Genomic DNA, 21,346 nt, shown 5'->3' on the forward strand with positions numbered 1-21,346 from the left:
GAAAAAAACGGATAATGATTTTTATTTTTTTTTCAGTTTTCGATTTTGTGTTTAAATGAAGAATGGAAAAAACGGATAACGGCTGTTTCCAGTTTCCGTGACTTAAACTACGATGCTGGAATTTTGTGCCGTATAGGGATTGAACCAGGACTAAAACAGGACTAAATCAAAGCTAAATCAGGTCTAATCCAGGAGTAAACCAGGAGTAAACCAGTCTCAGTCCCACTCTCAGTCCCAGTCTCAGTCCCAGTCCCAGTCTCAGTCTGAGTCTCAGTCTCAGTCCCCAGTCTCAATCCCGAGTCTCAGTCCCCAGTCTCAGTCCCAGTCCCAGTCTCGCTCTCAGTCCCAGTCTGGTCCGGTCTCAATTCAGTATCCGTTTTTTCATTTTGGTTTTGGAGACAAGCAGTTGTTTTTTTGTTTTCTTATTTTTTATTTTATTTTGAAAATTTAATGAACGAATGATACACGGATTATAGATAAAGATGGGATTCAAAATGGTGAAAAATTAGGACTGTTGCCATAGCAATTAACAATTTAAATGACAGTATTATATCTTTTGAATGGTGAAAAGTCTTAGAAATATGACCCATGAAAAGGGTTATAAATGAGCTCAGTTAAATCATCCCACATTCAGTTTGGCCCTGTCAGACGAGGCGTAGAGAATATATTGTTAGAAAAATGCTGAGGTTTGAGGCATAGGCCAAAAAGAAGAATTGCAAATGTTGTTAGAACTGTCATGTACGACATATTGACTTGTTCAGTAAATAAAATCCACATTTTATAGTTAAGGTTTATGGTTGAATGAAATCTAGACTAAAATCTTTTTTAAAACTTTGTAAGTCTGATCAATGGTGAATCTCCTTGAGTTGAGATGGGAGTGATTGATAGGTGGATTAACCAATCAGAGAGCACCAAAGCACCAAAACAAATATGGCTGATGTTTGAGTGTTTATGAGGAAAAGATAAAGAGAAAAAAAAAATCACAGGGGACGGAGAAACACGAGACATTTCTGCAGAATCAGTGAGTGAAGCACTAAACCGTTTGAAGTGTGATGGAAAAGTGATTTTGTTTGTAAATGATATGTGACCAGTGAGTTTCCTCTTTACACACGGATCACTGAAATAAACACATCTTATCATTTTGAGTCTCGTGACACAATGGAGGGTGTAGGAACCAGACTGATAACATCTGTAGAAAACATACCATTGAGAATTTTCAAGGCAACACTAGTAGCTGCAAAGGGACAAAATAACTAACTACTGACAAAAACGAAAATCTGTTGGTCTTTATCTAATGCTACAAACCCTATAGATGCTAAAATCCGAAATGCAAAAGGTTTTAAGACATTATAGCAAAAAATAAACAACAATTTAGAATTTGTGTCTTTGTTAAGAGATAAATAAAAAAAAAACTCTAACCTCAAAATTGTATTTGAGCTTCACAAAAAGTATACTTTATGATGATATGTGTAAAATATCTATAGATGAAGTGACAAACTGTAGTGGCCTCATCTTTTTCTGTAAGGACTGGTCCAATAAAACCTAAAACTCTGGATTTTCTCTTTGAAAACCAGGATTAATTTCAGAATATTACAACATATGGAAAATCAAGGGAAATTTGGCAAATGAAAATCAGATGCTTGAGCGTGATATCAGAACCTGGTTTAAAAACATTTTCAATTGTTTTTTTGTTTTTTTTACATTATTTGTTAAGTGATAAAGAGATTAAGATGAAGATTTTGAGGTTTAACTGGACAAATCCTAACAGAAATATTAAGATCACTATAATTACTTCATCTAAAGAAATAGTAGAAAATTCACCAATTTAAATGATACTTTTTCTGAAGTTCAAATACAATTTTAAGGTTAGTAAATTGTATTTTTTCCATTATTTTTTAACAGAGAAGAAAATTAACTATTCAAAATTCAAAATTGTTGTTTATTTTTTGTTATAATGTCATAAAACCATTTGCATTTAGACAGTGTTGGGAAGTAACTGAAGACATGTACAAAAAATACATATTCTATATATTTTGAGTACCTGTATTCCAGTAGAATTACTTTTTCTTTTGGTAGTATTCAGATTACAATTACTTTATCATGTAATTTATGCTTCAAAATGTTTCCATCTCCAATTAGTGATAATAAATGCTTTAAAAATGTGAGGCTAATATAAAGTGTTTTCAATACTAAGTTGCATTTTTACACAATAATTTAAATGTAACTCAGTGTATTCAGAACACAGTACTCTGATTGGCCCATTTATCAGAATACGTTAAGAAACACATATTAATGCAGTAACTAAATACATTTTCGCAGTATTCTTCCCATCACTACACTTAGATCTGTTCATCAGTTAATCCTTGAAAGTACATTTTATTTGCTTCATTTTGCCTCCAGTTGAACTCCATTCTGGATATTTGAACATTCTGATGACAAAGGATTTTAAAAAGTCTGCTATTACTGTATTATTGCTAATATTTTCTTTTCACTACAAGAGTTCATTGGGTGTACAATTCTGCTAAAATGAAGGACGAAGTAGCTTGATGAGAGAAGAGGATGAACGAGGACAGAGATTTGATAGACAGCACCTTCTTGTGTGGTCCGAGGCTCTTTCATTTCCTTGATCAGTTTCCTCAGAGAGAGCAGCCTCCTATTCATACGGCACTGGATCACAATCTGAAGAATCAACATGACACAAGCACTCATTTATATGTACGCTCACGGCGGGCGGCGAGTGGCTAATACCGCGTATACAAGAATCCACTGCCTCCGCTGGCCTCTACTGTAAAGATCAGGTTCAAGTGAAATCCCATTGTAAACTGCCAATATTGTAGAATTGAGGTGGAGGGCAGGTCAGACTCGTGTGCTCTGGTTTATGTTTAATACGGATATTTTGCAGTGATGTCACCCTGGGGGGTTCTATGTGAATGTTTATGGCAGAATGTTCAGCAGTTATTCTGGAGGCACAATGCACATGTCAGAAAACACTGCCAAATAAGTTGAAAACTGGAATTAAACAACACATTTTCAGGAGCTTGTGATCAATGCAGGTGTTTATATTCCTGTTTAGGAGTTTGATTTGTTGGCTGTTGTGTTAAATCTCAGTTCAAAGTCCAGTAACAGCGCAGTGCCTCCAGTTAGCTTCACACTCCAGAGAATGTTTATGACATTACAGCACTTTACAGAACTGAAGAAGCCACTTGAATAACTTTTGCTACGGACATAAAATCAGTGTTCATTTCGTCAACTAAAATATTTCACCAAAGTTTAAATTTTTACTGATAAAAACTAAAGAAATGACTAAAATTAAAATTACAGACATTTTCTCAGTTCTTGTCAAAGTGATTAGTGGTCTAAAGTCCAGTGTGCCCACTTTCTGTCAGCTGTAATGGGTGAAACAAAAGTATCTGAAAATATTACTCAAACATATAGACATGATCGTTGTTGTTATGAAATTCAACATATGTGGATTTTCAGTTTGGATATTTCTCTCTAAAACAGTAAACTGCACAGAGTCACACAGCATATGTCCTCCATCTGACACTATACTGTACATACTATGAATACCAGAAGGTTGTGAGCATGACCTATTGAGTGTCATATATTTAGTACGGGTTTCCATATGACTGAACTAAAGGGTTGGGACCTCTGAGACATGGAAGTGTGCATCAGATCTCTGCTGAAGTTCAGACTGTGTAAACTATAGGCCTGTCACGATAAATACTACATCAACTTATTATTCAAGACATGAAAGTTTTGGGTTTTTTTGCACTACTGGGAATTTTTTTTGGCTATATGGTAAGATATAAGCTGTATTAAGTATAGGAACTAAAAATGTTTATTTAAAAATTTGGAAAAAAAGAGAGAAAAGGAATTTCAATTATAAATTGGTCAAAATATATCAATGTAAGGGGGCCTAGTGGTGTGTTTATGCTGCACTACCACATTACTTTTGTTTTATTTAACTAAATTTGTGTGTGTGTGTGTGTGTGTGTGTGTGTGTGTGTGTGTGTGTGTGTGTGTGTGTGTGTGTGTGTGTGTGTGTGTGTGTGTGTGTGTGTGTGTGTGTGTGTGTAGGGGGGGTTGCATTTGTTGTGTTGCTTTATGTTTTTGTGTTTTGTTTTTATATTGATTATTGTATTTTGTTAAATGTTATATTCTGTTGTCTTTAAAAAACTAAAAAATAATTTCTATGGCTCATTACAGAGGTAAACTAAGTACTAAAGTAGTAGTAGTAGTAATAGTAGTAGTAGTTTGCAGTAGCAGTAGGTAAATTGTGTAACTTTTCTGGTCTAGGATCCATCAAAAGCTTTTCTAAATGGAAATGTTATTGCTTTGTCTGGAATGTTTCGCAGTATGGTATTACACTTTTCTATCTTCTATCCAACTTAGAGGTCAGATCTGTGGAGAGGCAAGTCCGCTCACAGTCAGAATGTCTGTTTTTCTAGGTATTTTTGAGCTATAAAACCATCTGTAATTGAATAAACATAAAGTAGAGCTGTTTAATGTCACACTGTGGAACATTCCAGGCAAACAATGATTTATGTACAGAAACAAGCAGACAGTGGAATAAGTGAGTTTGAGTGTTAACATTTGTCATCTATATTTACTTCAAAATTTGTTATCATGACAGGCCAAGAGCTGACGTAGTACAGAGGAGGACTGGAGAGAAGTACCTTATACGCAGCCTGCTGGAAGAGTTCAAGGCATCTGTGTTTAAAGTCCCAGTTTATACACGGGTGGAACTGGAACTCTGGGGTGATATCTGGAGTCTGCAATGAGTTAAATCATAAACGTTTAAGTAATGAGGACAATCTGAAAACATAAACATTGCATTTTGTGACATGTTAAAAAATAGAAACATAGATAAGAAACACTTTGAAATGTTGCCAAATAGCGATGAGAAGTAATAGAAGCAGCGGGAGGAGTACTTCAAAATCGTATTCTTCACATTAAGCACTTTTTTTTTCTAGATTAGTAGTAGTTAAAATTTGTAACGTTTCTGGTGGCGGATCTGGGATCTGCTTGTGTCCATGGAAATGCTATTACTTGGCCTGCAATGTTTCACAGTACAGCTTTAAACCTGACTACTATCTACACAATACAGCCAGATCTATAGTAAGAATGTATATTTGTTATGGTTATTTTCTTTCTTTTTTGAACAATAAAGCTGCCCAGATCGCCCCAAGACACGCTGGAGGGACTATGTCTCTTGGCTGGCCTGGAAATGCCTCAGAGTCCCCCCGGAGGAGCTGGGGGAAGGGTCTGGGGTGAAGGAAGTCTGGGAGTCCCTGCTTAGACTGCTGCCCCCGTGACCTGGCCCCAGATAAGCGGAAGAAAATGGAAGGATGGACAATAAAGCATCAGTAAATTAATAAAAGCCATTTATATACGTCCATGAACACAAGCAAGTCAAGTGACGTTCCCTTCACCAGAAAAGTTACATAATGTACCTTTAATTACAAAACCATGTGCTACTTGCCTGTCCAACGTCTAAAACCACTCTTTCATTTGACAGTAGAGGTTTTCCAAAATAAATCTCTCTCTGTTCTGTTGCCTCTCCTCTTTGAGCCTAAAAATATAAAAATCCAGGTAGAAAGATTAAGTTGTGTCTACATAAATAGCACATTATTTTATACAGACATATTCAAACATCTTACATAACCTGGCTGGTCCCACATTATGCAAAATTGATTCTTGTGTGCTTTAAACCATGTTGTTATCTCCTCAAAAACATACCTGGGGTTGTTTTGTTTTGTTTCATTCAGCCATGTTTGAGCAATCCTTTATTATTAGTCTGTCTGCATTTCCAAAGCTGAAAATGTTCTGTTCCAGCTTGTGATGTTGTGATAGTGATAGTTTTCAAGTTAACGGCAAATTTTTACCTTTATTTCAGGCAAGGAAAGTTTATTTGTACAGCAGAATTCGTACACAACGTAACTGAAAGTGCTTTACAGAACAAGAAAGACATTAAAGTCGCAATACAAACTAATCAAAGCATGAATAATTATCATAAAATTAACATTAAAAAAGAAGAGTAGAACTTGGCTGAAATTATACAAATTATGAAGATGAAAAGTGAAGATGTACAGAGTTTAAAAACACATTAGAGCACTTCCTGTATTACCAGATCACAGGGTGGAACAGAGTGTTTTCAGTTTGAGAAGAACTCGGCGTAAATGTGCAGGATTTGTGTGTTAAACGTGTGTGAATGAAACAAAACACAACACCGGGTACGTTTGTGATGAGAAAACAACATAGATAGACGCTGTAACCTGTAATGAAAACATCAATCAATTCCGATTACATTCTCTTTTGTTTACAGCCTTTGTATGATTCTAGACAATTCTAAAAGATCACCTGTCCACAGAGGGATTACACTGTCATTATTAAGTACATCCTGACAGCTTTATGCAGTTATGAGAGATTTCATATTGAACATAGATCAGTGTATTGTATTTTTAGCTGTCAACTGGAACGGATCATCCCATTACAAAAGAGCCATGTTCCCATAACACACCTGATGCAACTCGCACCTCGGAATGGAAAATCTATGATATATTTGTATAACTGAATAACTTTTGTAAGGAAATTCAGAGGCCACATTTTAAAAAGTGACAAGGGTTTGGCCGAGCTTGCACTTTTTCAAACTGCGGTCCCAATAAATCGTCTCGTAAAAAGCCAGCGCGCGTCGTATTTTTAAATGCAATGTGATACTAGAGAGGCTACAATAACGCGCTAACAGTGAAGTGTAATGACAGGGACTGTGTAAGTGTCAGAGGAAGTAAATTGGAAAATATGACAAACTGAAGCATATTGTGTAGCCACGTAGTAAACTCAAATTAACTTTGGATTCTGTGGAATTTGGATAATTTGCTTCGAAGTGCAAGCTGCTGTAGTAGTGATAACAGTTGGTAGTGACAGTAGTAAAAGTAGAAGTTGTATTTGTATCTGTCATGATTTGTGTGCGTATTTCAGCTGTCAGAGAGATAGGAGAATCTCAAGGAGTAGTAGTAATAGTAGTAGTAGTAGTAGTAGCAATAGGTTTACTTGTTGAAACAGCTTTGGTGACCATGATAGTAGTAGCCAGTTGCAGTAGTAGTAGCAGTAGTAGCAGTAGTAGTAGTGGTCGTGGTAGTAGTAGTAGTAAAAGTAGTAGTAGTAGTAGTAGCAGTCGTAGTAATTCTATCTATCATGATTTGTATCCTTATTTCAGCTGTCATAGTGATAGGAGAAATCTAAGTAGTAGAAGTAGCCTATTACTACTACTTAGATTCATAGTAGTAGTAGTAGTAATAGTAGCAGTAACAGTAGCAGTAGGTTTAGTTACTGAAACAGCTTTGGTGACTATGGTAGTAGCCATAGTACCAGTTGTAAGAGTAGTAGTAGTGGTAGCAAGAGTAGTAATAGTGGTAGTGGTAGTAGTAGTAGTAGTAGTAGCAGTAGAAGTAGCAGCACCAGCATCAGCAGTAGTAGTACTAGTAGTAGTAGTAGTTTGCAGTAGCAGTAGTAGTAACCCTAGCTGTTGTATCTAAAATGGTAGTAGTTAGTAGTAGCAGAAGTAGTAGTAGTTGTTGTAGAGTAGTTGTATTAAAAAACAGTGTAGTATCGCTAGTGGTAGTAGTAGTAGTAGTAGTAGTAGTAGTAGTAGTAGCAGTAGCAGTAGAAGTTGTAGTAGCAGCAGCAGCAGCAGTAGTAGTGGTGGTAGGTGTAGCAGTAGTAGTTTGCAGTAGCAGTAGTAGTAACCCTAACTGTTGTACCTACAATGGTATTAGTTGTAGTATAAGTAGTAGCTACTGTAGAGTAGTTGTACAGAAACCAGTGTAGTATTCCTAGTAGTAGTAGTGGCTAAAGCTATAGTTTAGATATTTTTCCCAACATCCCCCTATAAAGTCTGGTATATGAACAAGTAGTGATTTTATACTTGATATATTTGTATTTAAAGTACCTTTGTATACATTTGCAGGGCCTCCTCTCTCTCCTCCAGAATGTCCCTCCTCCTCTTTCCACACACGGGCTCCTCTCCCACATGGTCCACCTGCCTGCTCAAACATACACTTTTATACTTCATAGTACTTTCACCTTAAATATATGTACTTTTACTACCTTTGTAATATCAAACGTACCATTGCCGACAGCGCTCTTGTCTGTTCCTCTCATTCTCGGTTACTTTTTTGAGGAACAGGGCCTCCTTTACTTGGCGGCTCAGCGTGAAATCTGGACCCCCCGAGGACAAAAATGAATTGGATACGGAAAATTAGCTTACAGTGTTGCAATACAAATAACTTGGCTGAACAGTGCAGTGTGGTGTAGTTTGAGAAAAGTGATTGTATTTTACAAGTTGATATGAAAACAGTTATTCAAGGTAGTCATTTATAAGATTCAGTTTTTATGGAAAATTCTCTCTTTAATTCCAGTATTTCTTTCATTTTCCATAACTCTTAAATCGAGATGCACTGTGTCATGTTTCAGTTAGGGGTCTGCCACCTTTTTGTTTTTATGGATATGTCATTGCTGTGCCTGGAATGTTCCATAGTATGACATTAAACAGCTCTACCTTACACGTTACTTTATTCAATTAGAGGTGGTTTAAAAAATATACATATAAAAATACCTAAAAAAACAAGCATTCTGACTGTGAGAGGGGTTGCCTCTCCACAGATCTGACTTGTAATTTGGTCTGGTTTGGTCTCCATGAAAAGTTTAAAGCCATTCTGTGGAACATTCCAGACAAAGCAATACATCTCCATGGAGAAAAGCATTTGACGGACCCTCCACCTGAAAAGTTACACAATACACCTTTAAACGAACTATACGTAGCCTGCGCTCATATAGTTTTAAGAAAAATACTACGTTACGCTTGCAGCTGTTTTAGTTATCAGTATTTGTGCAAGTATGGAGGTTTAGGTAGAGAAAATTCAGATTAGAGAGAGTCCTTTTACTTTTAAACCAGCTGAATTTTCGTATTGAATCTGGCAACCCAAATGACAGATTAATAAAGTCAATGGTCTTGAGAACCTAAAAAGGCAAATTGGCAAAGGCAAAAGTACTATAATCACAACTGAACCTAAGTTTTAACCCGCAAATAGATTTGATCATACTATCAGTATTATAGAGGATTCAAATCAGAGAGTCCTTTTACGTTTAAACCAACTGAATTTTTGTATTGAAACTGGCAACCCAAATGATTCACATAAGGCTTCTATTTTCTGATTGTACTCGTATAACGGTCTTGAGAACCAAAATCCTAAATTGTAACACAAACAGCTTCATGTGCAATGTTTTTGCAATTCATTTTGTTAAAGAATAAATCAGTATTAGAGCTGTTATCAGTAAACGCTATATTTAATTTGAACAAGTCTGTCTCTTATCTGCGGATGCAGTTGGGTCATGTTTAAGGAATTTTAATTTAACATCTTAATAGAGCAATTAGTAGAAGAAGTAGTAGAAGAAGAAGTAATAGTAGAGTATTAGCAGTAGCAGTAATAGTAGTAGTAGATTAGTAGCAGTAATAATGTAGGAGCAGCAGCAGTAGTAGTAGTAGTAGTAGTAGTACTAGTAGTAGTAGTAGTAATAGTAGTAGTAGAGTATTAGCAGTAGCAGTAATAGTCATAGTAGTAGTAGATTAGTAGCAGTAGTAGTAGTAGTAGTAGTAGTAGTAGTAATAGTTGTTGTTGTCATAGTAGTGGAGTAGTAGCAGTAGTAGTAGTAGTAGTAGCAGTAGTAGTAGTAGTAGTAGTAGTAGTAGTAGTAGTAGTAGTAGCAGCAGCAGCAGCAGCAGCAGTAGTGGTAGTAATAATAGTAGTAGTAGCAGTAGTAGTAGTAATAGTCATCATCATTATTGTTGTTGTTGTAGTAGTGGAGTAGTAGTAGTAGTAGTAGTAGTAGTAGTAGTCGTCGTCGTAGTGGTTGTAGTTGTAGTACTAGTAACAGTAGTAGTTGTCATCATCATAGTTTTAGCAGCAGTAGATTTAGTTGTAAACACAGTTTGAGTAACAATGGTATTACTTATTGTACTAGTTGTAGTAGTAGAAGTAGCAGTAGTAGTATCGTAAGCTGTTACAGTGTGGTTGTATTGAAAACCTGTCTATGTAGTATTAATCGTAGTAGTAACAGTAGCAGTCTCCCGTATCTGGGGCCACAGTTGGGTCATGTTTATGGAACTTTAATTTAACATCTTAATAGAGCCTTTAGGGAGACTGTGTTTTTCCCCACGTCAACAGTATAAGTAAAATAATGATTCAGGAAAGTATGTACAACTAGTAAAAACAAAAAGGAAAAGAAAAAAGGGGTGGGGAGAGGGGCAGTTAAAAAATTAAAATGACTTTGCGTACCTTCTTTTAAGGCCTTGGAGTGGAGTTTACTGGTTTCCCTGATCATCATTTTTGCAACTCCTCCGTGTGTTAAGATGTCGATTTGATGCTTCGAATCCTTCTCTTTTAATTTCTGCACATTAAAAATATATACATTACAGACTTACACTACCAGTCAAAGTTTTGGACTCACCCTCTCATTCAGTGTTTTTTATTTATTTTAATATTTACATTTAATACTTTCAACATTTGATATACACACGGAAGACCTCAAATATATGAAGTAAGAGGTATGGAATTATGTATCAAAGAAAAAATAATACAAAACACTAAATAATTCCATATGTATTGCTTCATATATTTCAACCCTAAGCAAACACATTTGAGGATTTGGTTATAAATAATTTTAAAATCAAACAGTTATGTAACTTTTTTATTCTTTACTACATAATTCTCCACATTTTGCTTCATATATTTGATGTTTTCTGTGTGTATATAAAATGTAAAAAGTAGTAAACTTAGTACACTGAATGAGAGTATGAATCCAAACTTTTGACTAGAGAAAGTATAAAAAGTATAGAGAAAGTGAGAGATCGTGCCTAGTTTTACCTTGGGTTTGACTGAAATCTTGGTCGACCATGTTTTGCATCGAGTCGCCACTTGAGACGCAGGTGCAGCGGCTTCTTTATGCCCCAACTTTTTCTCCACCTGGCTGTCGTCGATATAAACAAATGTTATTCAAATGTGTATAATCACTTGAATCAGGGCAGTTATGCAGATCTGCGAAGACTTAAATAGATGTGGAAATATTAGTCTGACTAAAGCAGGTGGGGAATATATTTAGAGTTATGTAAATGCCAAGAATGTTAACAGTTCTGCATGATTTGAACATGATCGCAAAAGAAGGCCAAATAATATAACAAATTTCAACCACTAGAGGCCAGTAAGTGACACAATTCTATAGTTTTGTTAGTTGCAATTTTGAGAGGAGGTGTGTAGAGTAACCAACACTTCAAAATAATATTACCTAAGTAGATGTACAAAGGAGAGGCCCAAGAAATTACTCAAGTAACACTTAAAAGGTATTTGTATATTTGTGTTTGCTCAGACTTTGAATGTGTTAAAAATAAACCCTCAGCCACTTCAGCGGGTCTCAAACAGTGGAGTAGAAAGTACAGATACCAGCTCTCAGAAGTAGTGAAGTAAAAGTAAAAAGTATCACCTTTAAAATGTACTTAAGTAAAGTACACATACCTAAAATTTAAACTTAAAGGTGCATTGTGTACCTTTTTTTTCACTCTATGCACTGGAAAAAAAAGTTAATCTACATAAGTTAAAATGACTTAAATTAAGAATATTTTACTTTATTTGTGTAGATTCAACATAAGTACATAGTAGTACATAAGTATGAGTACATTTACAGTATGAGTACAAAAAGACTTATTCCACTGGCAGATAAATTTACTTGTGAAAGTGAAACTGACTCAAAACTTTATAAAACTTTCTTAATTCAAGTCAGTGGTAGATTTTGTTTTTTTGCAATGTGGCATTACACCTTTTTATCTTAACGGAGACCAAACCAGACTAAGTCACAGGTCAGATCTGCGGCGATGCGACCCCGCTCACAGTGAGAAAGCTTTTTTTTTGGGGTATTTTTGAGTTATAAAACCACATATAATTGAATAAATGTAAGGTAGAGCTGTTAAATGTCATACTGTGGGACATTCCTGACAGAGAAATATATAGAAACAAGCTCAAAACAGACCCTAAACCAAAAAGTTACACTGTGCACATTTACTACTTTTACATTTTACATTCCCCCACTGTTCAAACTGTTACCACTGCGAGCTCATACTAATGCCTTGGTAGTGGTCCTTTTTAGAAAGAATTATAAATCACGGAGGAGGTGACACCTGCAGCCCATGCTAATCTCCCTTAAGTACCTGCTCTATATCTCTTTGACACACTGTAAACATGAGCTAAAAGCTGCGATTTACAGCTATATTAACATCTGGGAGAGCTCCAACTGCGTATTTGTAAACTTGATTAAACTTCGGTCATTTCCATCTTAGCACGACACGAGAAGAAGCTATAAAAACAAAACCAAAAAAAAGAAACAAGTCAGCATTATCTGAATCCAGCGCAAAAAGAGGGCGAATGTTTTATATGCAAAACCTCTATCTGGGAGCGTATCTATCTTAATATCACTGCGCTAGCTAGTTTCATAAATTATTAACTTCTGGCCGAGATAAGGCGAAGACAGTGATGTGGATGGAGCTGCTGGGAGTTTGATGGATAGCCCGGTTTTTTCTCATGGGAAAAGAATTAAACATTAGGCCCATACCAGCCGCAAAACAACTCCTGTATTCTGGGTAGCAGCAGGAGAATGTTCCCAGCGAGTTTAATAGAAAAAATAATTATTCTTTACAGTGCATATGGCAGGTTAGACAACGCATTTCACTAAAAGTCAGGAGTGTTGTCACGACAGTACAGTTTCGAACTTGATTTCAATACTAAAGAATAGACTTGTCACTCAATACTGATTCAGAATACACAATGATAATAAAAACACTCACCTACCCTCAGTGGTCCAGGTAGGTTCCACAGTGGTCCATGGGCGTATACTAGTCTATGTGTTCATATACTTGTTCTGACACAGCTCAAGATCATTCTAAAGGTTCATTTCTGTCCTATGAACGTGACTTTTAAGCATTGATACCTGGTCAGATACTACTAGTTTTTAGGGGTGTAACAATATCCAAGTCTCACAATACGATATTGTCACGGTATGAACCTCACGGTACGATATTTATTGCGATATCATGGGAAAGCTCACGATTAGGGATGTAACAATATCCAAATCTCCCGGTACGATATTTTCACTATTGATATCTCACGGTATGATATTTATTGCCATATTTTGTGGAGGGTAAACAACTAAAACTCAAAAATACCTTGACAAGACTTAATCCAAAGAACGAAGACATAAAAGTGCTTAGAACTGTTATTTCTTCTTGTAGTCTACACTAAAATGGAGCAAAGGATCATGGTCTATGTAGTTCCCTCTGTCTTTCTCTTAATTTAAGCAAAGAAGATTTGTAATTCGATATATTGTGATATTCCACGATATTATTGTGAGAACTTTGACGATACAAAATCATGATATTTTCAGTTATTGTTGCATTCCTACTCGTTTAGTATCAATTGATCTGATTTTTGATATTTATACCAAAAATCTTGTCTATGTGTTTTTAGTTGGGTTAATTTTACTTCCTGGCTGGACATGGGCAGCAGATGTGACATATAGTACATTAGAAGTGATTCCATAACTTCTACCTAATAACCATAATTATGATAGTTATGATTAGACTATTAAAAGTAAATGACAACACCTCTATTTAGTTAAATGAAAGTTTAAACTGTCAGAAAAATGCCTTCATTGTGGGTAAATTATCTCTCAATTTTGGGCAGAATCTTTCTATGTTGATGATATAGGTAGAGATATTTTAACTCAGCTACTTCCAGTGTTTTTTGAACTTTTCTTCCACTAACTACCAACTGATGTAAAAGTATAATATTTACAAATAAAACCAAGTAATATTTAGAAAAACATAAAAACCTGTCACTTTAAAGGGACAATATTACATTTATCATTTTGTGATCTGTGTTATAATGTTGTTTCCTCATCCCAAACAGACCTGAAGTTGTGTTTTGTTTCATTCACACATGTTTAAAACAAAAACCCTGCATATTTAGGCTGAGTTCTCTCAAACAGAAAACACTCTGTTCCACCTTGTGATGTCATGTGGTAATACAGGAAGTGCTCCACTGTGTTGCTAAACTCTATAGACCTTCACAAGAATCATTTGGATCATTTCAGGCCTGGAATTGCAAATCTCTACAAAACAAAAGGTTAAAAAGTAGCTGTTAACTACTACTTCATGACATCACAAGGTGGAACAGAGCATTTTGAGCAAATAAAGGATTGCTTAAACATGTGTGAATGAAACAAAACACAACTCCAGGTATGTTTTTGAAGAGGCAACAACTTTCTAACATGGTTTAAAGAGTCAATTTCACATAATATACGGACTTTAATAATGTCTTACCTGAGGGCAACATGGGGCTTAGAGGAACCAGTGACAGTGCACAGAAATGGTTTAGTGTTGAACTGGGAGACGACCAGCTTGAAAGTGATTTGCGCCGTCTCATATTGGACAGGAGTAAAGGTCACAACGATATCCACTTGACTGTTGGCTGGAATCACACCTGTAATGCACAAGAACATCGTAAAAAAAACACATAAAAATCTTATGTATGTGATTTTTACGAGGATTACAAATAGCAGCTAAAGTGGCGTTCCCAAATAAGATACACATTAGTTTCGTGGAGACAGTATTTGAGAGCTAGTTCCTGCTCGTGTTATGATGTTTCCCAGGCCATGAGGAGAGTTTAATTCTTCAGAAAAATACATGTTGTGGCAGTTTTGAGAAAATATTTGGTAAGGGAACGTAATGGAAATGGAGCAGAACAAAAGAAATGTACTTGGTCCTTGAAGGCTCAAGTAGATTACATTATTGGCTTTTCTTAGAGTAAACAGTCCCAAAATACAAAAAGCTTGAGATTCTATGTTTAGTTTGTTCATTTGTTCCTTGTTTCATAATGGAAATACATAGAGCAAGAATGTTGACACTGTTGATAAAATTGTAATCAGTTTTTAAATACACACTTTACATTTTTGTTTAGACACACATATTTAATTTTTAGATTGGATCCAGCTGAAAGACTTCAAATGCCAAGGTAAAGTTCTTTGAGTTTCGTTGCATTTTAATTCAGAAGTACTGATACTTCGTAGGGACATCACACAGGGGGTGTTCTACATGTACCTCTGTGGTGGAATGTTCAGCAGTTACCATGGAGACACAATGCACACATTAGCAAACACTGTCAAAAAAGTCTGAAACCCAAGAAAAAATACAAAATGGATTTAAACAGCACATTTTCAGGAGCCTGTGATCAATATGAGTGTTCATTGTCCTGTTTAGGAGTTTGATGTTATTTGTGTTAAAACAAAGCTCAGCTCTAACAAAGCTTCAGACAGAGAAGTGCCTACAGTTAGCATCACAGCCCCAGAAAATGTTGATGACATCTGCTGCAAAGTGTAAAGTAGCATCAGATCGATATTGGGATATTTGCGTTATCCTGCCACTAAAAACAGTCTTACCCACTTCACAAAACACCCAAAGCAAATCTAATATTACACCAGACTGTCGATGTAAATGTCTGTGTCGATAGAATAATTTGAAAACCTTGCATTTGAAGGATTTATGTCTGAGCAGCAGCAGCAAGTTATACTTCCTGATAGAAAAATCGGCAGCGGCGGACTGATATATGAGAAAATAGTCCCTCAACATGCGTCAATTCATGCGATGCAAGGTTAGTTTTTTTTTTCAAACATGATTCTATGAACACAGACATTTACTCTGATAGTCTGACGTAATAATAGATTTGCTTTGGGTGTTTTGTGAAGTGGGTAAGACTGTTTTTAGTGGCAGGATAACTATGGCCATTGACATGCACAAGCCTAGCACCAGTGACCTCTGCAAATACAAGGACTGGATGGAATATTTACATGTCTCCGACACTCTGGCTCACTAGGAAATGAGGTCCTATGTCCAAAATTCTGAACTGTCCCTTTAACTTCTACTATTTCTAAAGTAGTAGAGGTAAATGCATAAAACTGTTCACACTGGCCCCTTGTGGCCTGAGTATCTTAGCATGGGATAATTTTCAAATATTGGAATTCAAATGGTGTTGAGAATACACAATAAAAATATTTCATCTTCTTCGGCCAATTTTCATAATATCAGAACATTTCATCCAAATTACACCATCCCGTTTTTCAGTCGTCTTGTTAACGGGGAAACAAAACCAACTATGGCTTGTGATAAGAAACAGTAATGACAATTTGAAAACTGAATGTTAAAACAAGATTAGTTCAAAGCCAAATAGATAAGATGTGTATCGATGGTTTTCTGTGTTAAATCAGAAAAGGCAAAAGTCTGGTTTCATTGCTGTGTTTCAGAGGACATCGCGACATTATATAGACCAATAATCAGTAATACAGATGGGAGAGGCAGCTAAAATGTAGATTGTTAAAAGGCCAAGTTCTAGTCTAATTAACTATCTAATTCATTAGTTCGAATTATAGTATTTTTTATTTTATTCTGCCTATATGCTCCCTCAAAATTATGCTCAGGAATTTAACTTAAAACCTGTGATAAAAAAAACTAATAAATAAACTAATAAAAAACAATGAAATTCAAATCAATAATATAAAACGTGATTATAAAAAAATAATATAGTAATTTTAAATAAGGAAAGTTAAAGCAGTTTCATAAATGAATATGATAATAAAGAAGAAGGACATAGAATTACGCAAAAAAGGGGGCCAAGAAAGTATAAGTAAAGTAAAATATTTTGAGAAAGAAAAACAAGATATGGACATGTAGTAGTACTATGAAAACATGTACGGCCAAGTTTATTTAGAATTTTATACGCACTTGGTCACCTTAAGAAATAATAAAAAAATAAATAAAAATAAAATAGAATAAAATTAATAAATAAACCAAGACTGAAGAAGACTAAACCAGGTCTAAAAAAACCCCCAAAAAACATTTAAATAATACTTATGAGTGTTTTGTAAATAAAAATAAATAAATAAATAAATACAAATAATTAAAAAATAAATACAATAAAATGAAAAATAATAAATAAAATAACAAATACAATTTAATAAAAATATATATAAAAAAAAAAAAATACAATGAAATGAAATGAAATAAAATAAAATGCCAAGTTCTGGAGTCTTTTCATTTGTCAGGTTCCACATTTGTGAATTTACCTTTTGAATATTTCATGGCAAAATATGCTGTAATTAAAAGAAAAATCTGTCTCCAACCCCCCCATCTCATTTTTTAATCTGAAAACCACCAACGGAGAAAATCCAGTGTAAAAATGTGAGTTTTTCGTACCAGCGAGAGGTTGTATGGAGAAAGCCTGGCTGTTCTCGATAACAAAGATCTGAAACTCAAAGTCGATGGGGCAGCTGCATCTCAGAGGAATAGCACGAGAGACGCTGTGAGGAAACAGGACACAAAACAAGATCAGGGCTGTGAAAAGACAGATAATGCAATATTAGCTGACGCAATAACGGATAAATAAATATATCAAAACAACACAAGGTTTCCCGTTTCATATAAATGTTCCTTTTCATGGTTTCCCCATGAACAAGAGATGGGTAGAGCAGCCAAAAATTGTACTCAAGTAAGAGTAACGACACTTCAAAATAATATTACTCAAGTAGAAGTACAAAGTAGTGGTCTAAGTAAGAGTTAAAAAGTATTTGAGAAAACTACTCCTCAAGTAAGAGCAAATGTAGGGACGTAACATCTGATTTACAAAGGAGAGACGCAAAAATGAGATGAAACTATCTATCTCAAGAAGCGGTGCAAAAAACACAAATATTTCATTAATTTCATATTGTCAACACAAATTTTACTCAAGTAGGAGTACTATTACTTCAATAAAAATAGTGTTTAAACTGGAGTAAAATGTACAATTTCTACAAAAAGTTACTGTAGTAAATGTAACTCAGTCTTTTATTTTATACTTTTACACAGTTTGAGTAGTAAATAAAGGCATTTTATTTTAATTCAACTGATCTTGAACTGCCCAAATATGATAATACAAAACATATTTATTGAAAGTGGCATGTGTTTTCTTATATGAGCAGCTCTAAAACAAATGTCCATGATTTCTTTATGATTTGACACTAGTGGAGCTGTGGCTGGTTGTGTTGAAGAATGTAATGAGACAGGGGAGCCTTGGGGCAACACACATATACACACATATACACACACACATACACACACACGCACACACACCTCTGCTGCAGCGCTGTGGCCCGGAGGTTGATGTGTGACGGGATGTACAGGTCATCGATCACAGGGTAACCATGAACTGGAATTAACAGGTTCTCCTCGCCCTGATGAAGAGATTCAGGAAGACGGAGAGAAAGAAAATAATCATGAAACAGCGCTTATGATAGGTCTTCAGGTTTTTCTAATTACAGTACAACTCGGTTTGGTAGGAGAGCAGCTGTGGTTGACATTTATAATAGTTTTACATCAGTTAAAGGTACACTGTGTAATTTTTTTGGCTCCTCAAATGCTTTTCATGATGGAGATGTTTCACAGTATGGTATTAAACATTTCTATCTTCATCTACTAATAGGTCAGATCTGTGGAGAGGCGACCCCGCTCACAGTCAGAATGCTTGTTTTTCTAGGTATTTTTGAGCAATAAAACCACCTGTAATGTAATAAATGTAAAGTAGAGCTGTTTAATGTCATACTGTGGAACATTCTAGGCAGAGCAATGACATACCCATAGAAACAAGCAGGTGACAGACCCCCAACCAACAAGTTAAACAGCGCACATTTAAGTTTGTGTGGAAAAAAACTTAGAGAAGAAAATTACACAAATACAGAAAGCAGAAGCTCAAATGAGGACTCCCTAACTCGTGCGGTTGCGGAACTTAACAATCAACAATGCAGCCATGGGAAACAACATTTAGACAAACGAAAAGTATAAATAAATAAAGGTATTAGTTAACTGTGTTTAACGGACCGCAAAAATACTGTAAATGTTGCGGAACACTAACCGCCCCCAGACGAGTTCCTTCTCCACTCTGCATTGAACAAACCCAGTGAAAAAGATTAGGGATGCATCAGGGACTAATAATGACATTTTTTTCCTTTAAATGAAAATAAAATGAGACAAAACTGTTCCAAATGTGTTATGTAGCTATTAGTTATCTTTCAAGTAACTACTGAACAACTTTGTATACATAAAAATCGGCTGATTCAATATTTGGAAGCCGATATCCGATCCAGCAAAATTTTCAGGATTAGTAATAAAAAGATCAAAAAAGTGTTTGGACAGATGTTTATCAAGGCAGCAGATGTGGATATTAAAGTCACCAACAATTACGATTCAGTCATAGTTTGTCCCCGTCAGCCAAAAAAAATCTGCGGGGTCAGTGATAAATCCTTGTTGTGTTTGGGAGGTCTGTAAACACCGGCGAAATATGGAGAGGGCAATAAAGTTCAAATAAACACAGCTCAAAAAATAAGTGCAAGATGGCTACAACGGCTCACACTTAAAGATATGTTTATAAACTGACGCAGTCCCTTCTCCACGCCCTGTCCTCCTCGGGGCATTGAAATAAACTTCGTCTGACTTATTTCCATAACAGTTTTTCTTGTTGACAGTTAGTGCAGCTTCCTTATCAACCTGGACTGTCAAGGTTCATATTATTGGGTTTCAGCTTCTTGTGATAGGCAACATGTTGAGGAGTTTTCCCATTCAAAACGATTCATATTTAGTTTTACAGGTCCTATGTTACGCAAATTTGACTCTTGTAAGCTTTAAGCCGCGTTATAATGCTGCTACCATGCCTGGAGTTGTGTTTTGTTTCATTCACACACAGTTTGAGTAACCCTTTATTATTAGTCTGTTTACATCTCCAAAGCTGATGTCATGAAGCTGAAGTTAACAGCCACCTTTTACCTTTAGCTCAGTAGAGATTGGCAATTCCAGAGCTGAAATTACTCAAATGATTGTAGTGAAAGTGTTTTTGCAAATTACATTCTGAAATTTCGCACAACACAGTAATTTCGCCCCAAACTTGTGTTAGTCATAGAGCATAATCTGCATATTTAAGGTTATCTCACCTGTGATTAAACACACATTCACTGGTTCGTTGAGTATAAGAGAATGCTGCGTCTTTACCTTGCAGTGAACCCGAACGCTGTCATAAAAGTAGCGCCACTCATCGGGACAGAAATGGATCTTGACGGCGTACGCGAGCCCGGGGACCAGTCGATGCTTGAGAGAGAATGGACAGACGTTGAATCATCACAAGTAATGATTTTATGACTTGTATTCCAATCGATGTGTAATTAAAGCTCCTATATTCCACGAAATTGACTCTTGTGAGCTTTGAGCCATCTTATAGTGCTGTTACCTCCTCAAAAACATACCTGGAGTTGGGTTTGTTTCATTCACACCTTTGTGCCGCTTTATTATTAGTCTGTCTACATCTCCAAAGCTCAGAATGCTCTGTTCCACCTTTTGCTGTCATAAAGAGGTAGTTTTAAAGTTATCAGCTCCCTTTTACCATTATTTTAGTAGTTTAGTTGAAGTGTAATTCATCTATCCCCTTTTCAAATCATGTTCGTGTGTATCTGCGTCTGTACTGTTATGTTGTTATATGAATTGTAAATTAAGGTTTAAAATAACTAAGTAACTAACTAGTAGAGATTTTAAATATATTGAGTTTGAAAACACAGGGGAGCATTTCCTCTATTATCACATGACATCACAAGGTGGAACAAGATGTTTTCTCTTTGAGAGAAGAACTAAAGAAGCCTAAATATGAAGGGTTTGTGCGTTAAACATGTGTGAGTGAAACAAAACAACTCCAGGTCTGTTTTTGATGAGGAAACAACATTCTAACATAGATCAGCGTAATATGGGCCCTTTAAAAAGTAAAATTACCTTTTTGGTGTAAGTTGTTTGGAAGTACTTGGTTTGAGTGGGGAGGATGTGAATATTCATGACCTCGGTGGAGATGTTGATGAGTTGCTGAGGATGAAAAAACCCAGAAAAGAATAATTTACACTAGTCTAATCACATCCCATATGCTCTACATGTAGTTTCGTGCTTCATCAAGCAGACAGTGGTTCACAATCACTGCCCATTCACACTAATGCAGTGTGGCTCAGATGTGATCACTGACGTACATGCACAAATGTAGGACCACTCAGGGGGCTAATCTCAGGGTAGAGCACTTTATAGGGATGTTTAAAGATGCATTATGTAACTTTATGGTTGGGGGGTCCATCACCAGCTTGTTATATATGATAGGAGATGTCATTGCTGAACCTGGAATGTTCCACAGAATGA

At 35.7% G+C, this 21,346-nt stretch overlaps 1 protein-coding gene across 1 annotated transcript in view; it reads right to left on the reverse strand.

Annotated features, from left to right (window-relative positions):
• The window catches only part of cfap221 (cilia and flagella associated protein 221), a 39,013-nt gene that overhangs the window by 12,546 nt on the left and 5,121 nt on the right, over positions 1–21,346 (reverse strand). Inside the window, exons 5-16 of the mRNA XM_055166914.1 lie at positions 20,939–21,025; positions 20,171–20,266; positions 18,263–18,363; positions 17,351–17,454; positions 14,426–14,585; positions 10,926–11,028; positions 10,338–10,449; positions 8,130–8,220; positions 7,952–8,045; positions 5,486–5,575; positions 4,680–4,775; positions 2,592–2,679 (exon numbers count right to left, since the gene is read on the reverse strand). Of these exons, the coding sequence (XP_055022889.1) occupies positions 2,592–2,679; positions 4,680–4,775; positions 5,486–5,575; positions 7,952–8,045; positions 8,130–8,220; positions 10,338–10,449; positions 10,926–11,028; positions 14,426–14,585; positions 17,351–17,454; positions 18,263–18,363; positions 20,171–20,266; positions 20,939–21,025 (1,222 nt within the window). The remainder of the gene's footprint in view (positions 1–2,591; positions 2,680–4,679; positions 4,776–5,485; positions 5,576–7,951; positions 8,046–8,129; positions 8,221–10,337; positions 10,450–10,925; positions 11,029–14,425; positions 14,586–17,350; positions 17,455–18,262; positions 18,364–20,170; positions 20,267–20,938; positions 21,026–21,346) is intronic.

Source organism: Boleophthalmus pectinirostris, unplaced genomic scaffold (genome assembly GCF_026225935.1).
Source record: "Boleophthalmus pectinirostris isolate CB_2022bp ecotype Guang Dong unplaced genomic scaffold, ASM2622593v1 HiC_scaffold_11, whole genome shotgun sequence".
In the NCBI taxonomy this organism is placed as follows: domain Eukaryota; kingdom Metazoa; phylum Chordata; class Actinopteri; order Gobiiformes; family Gobiidae; genus Boleophthalmus; species Boleophthalmus pectinirostris.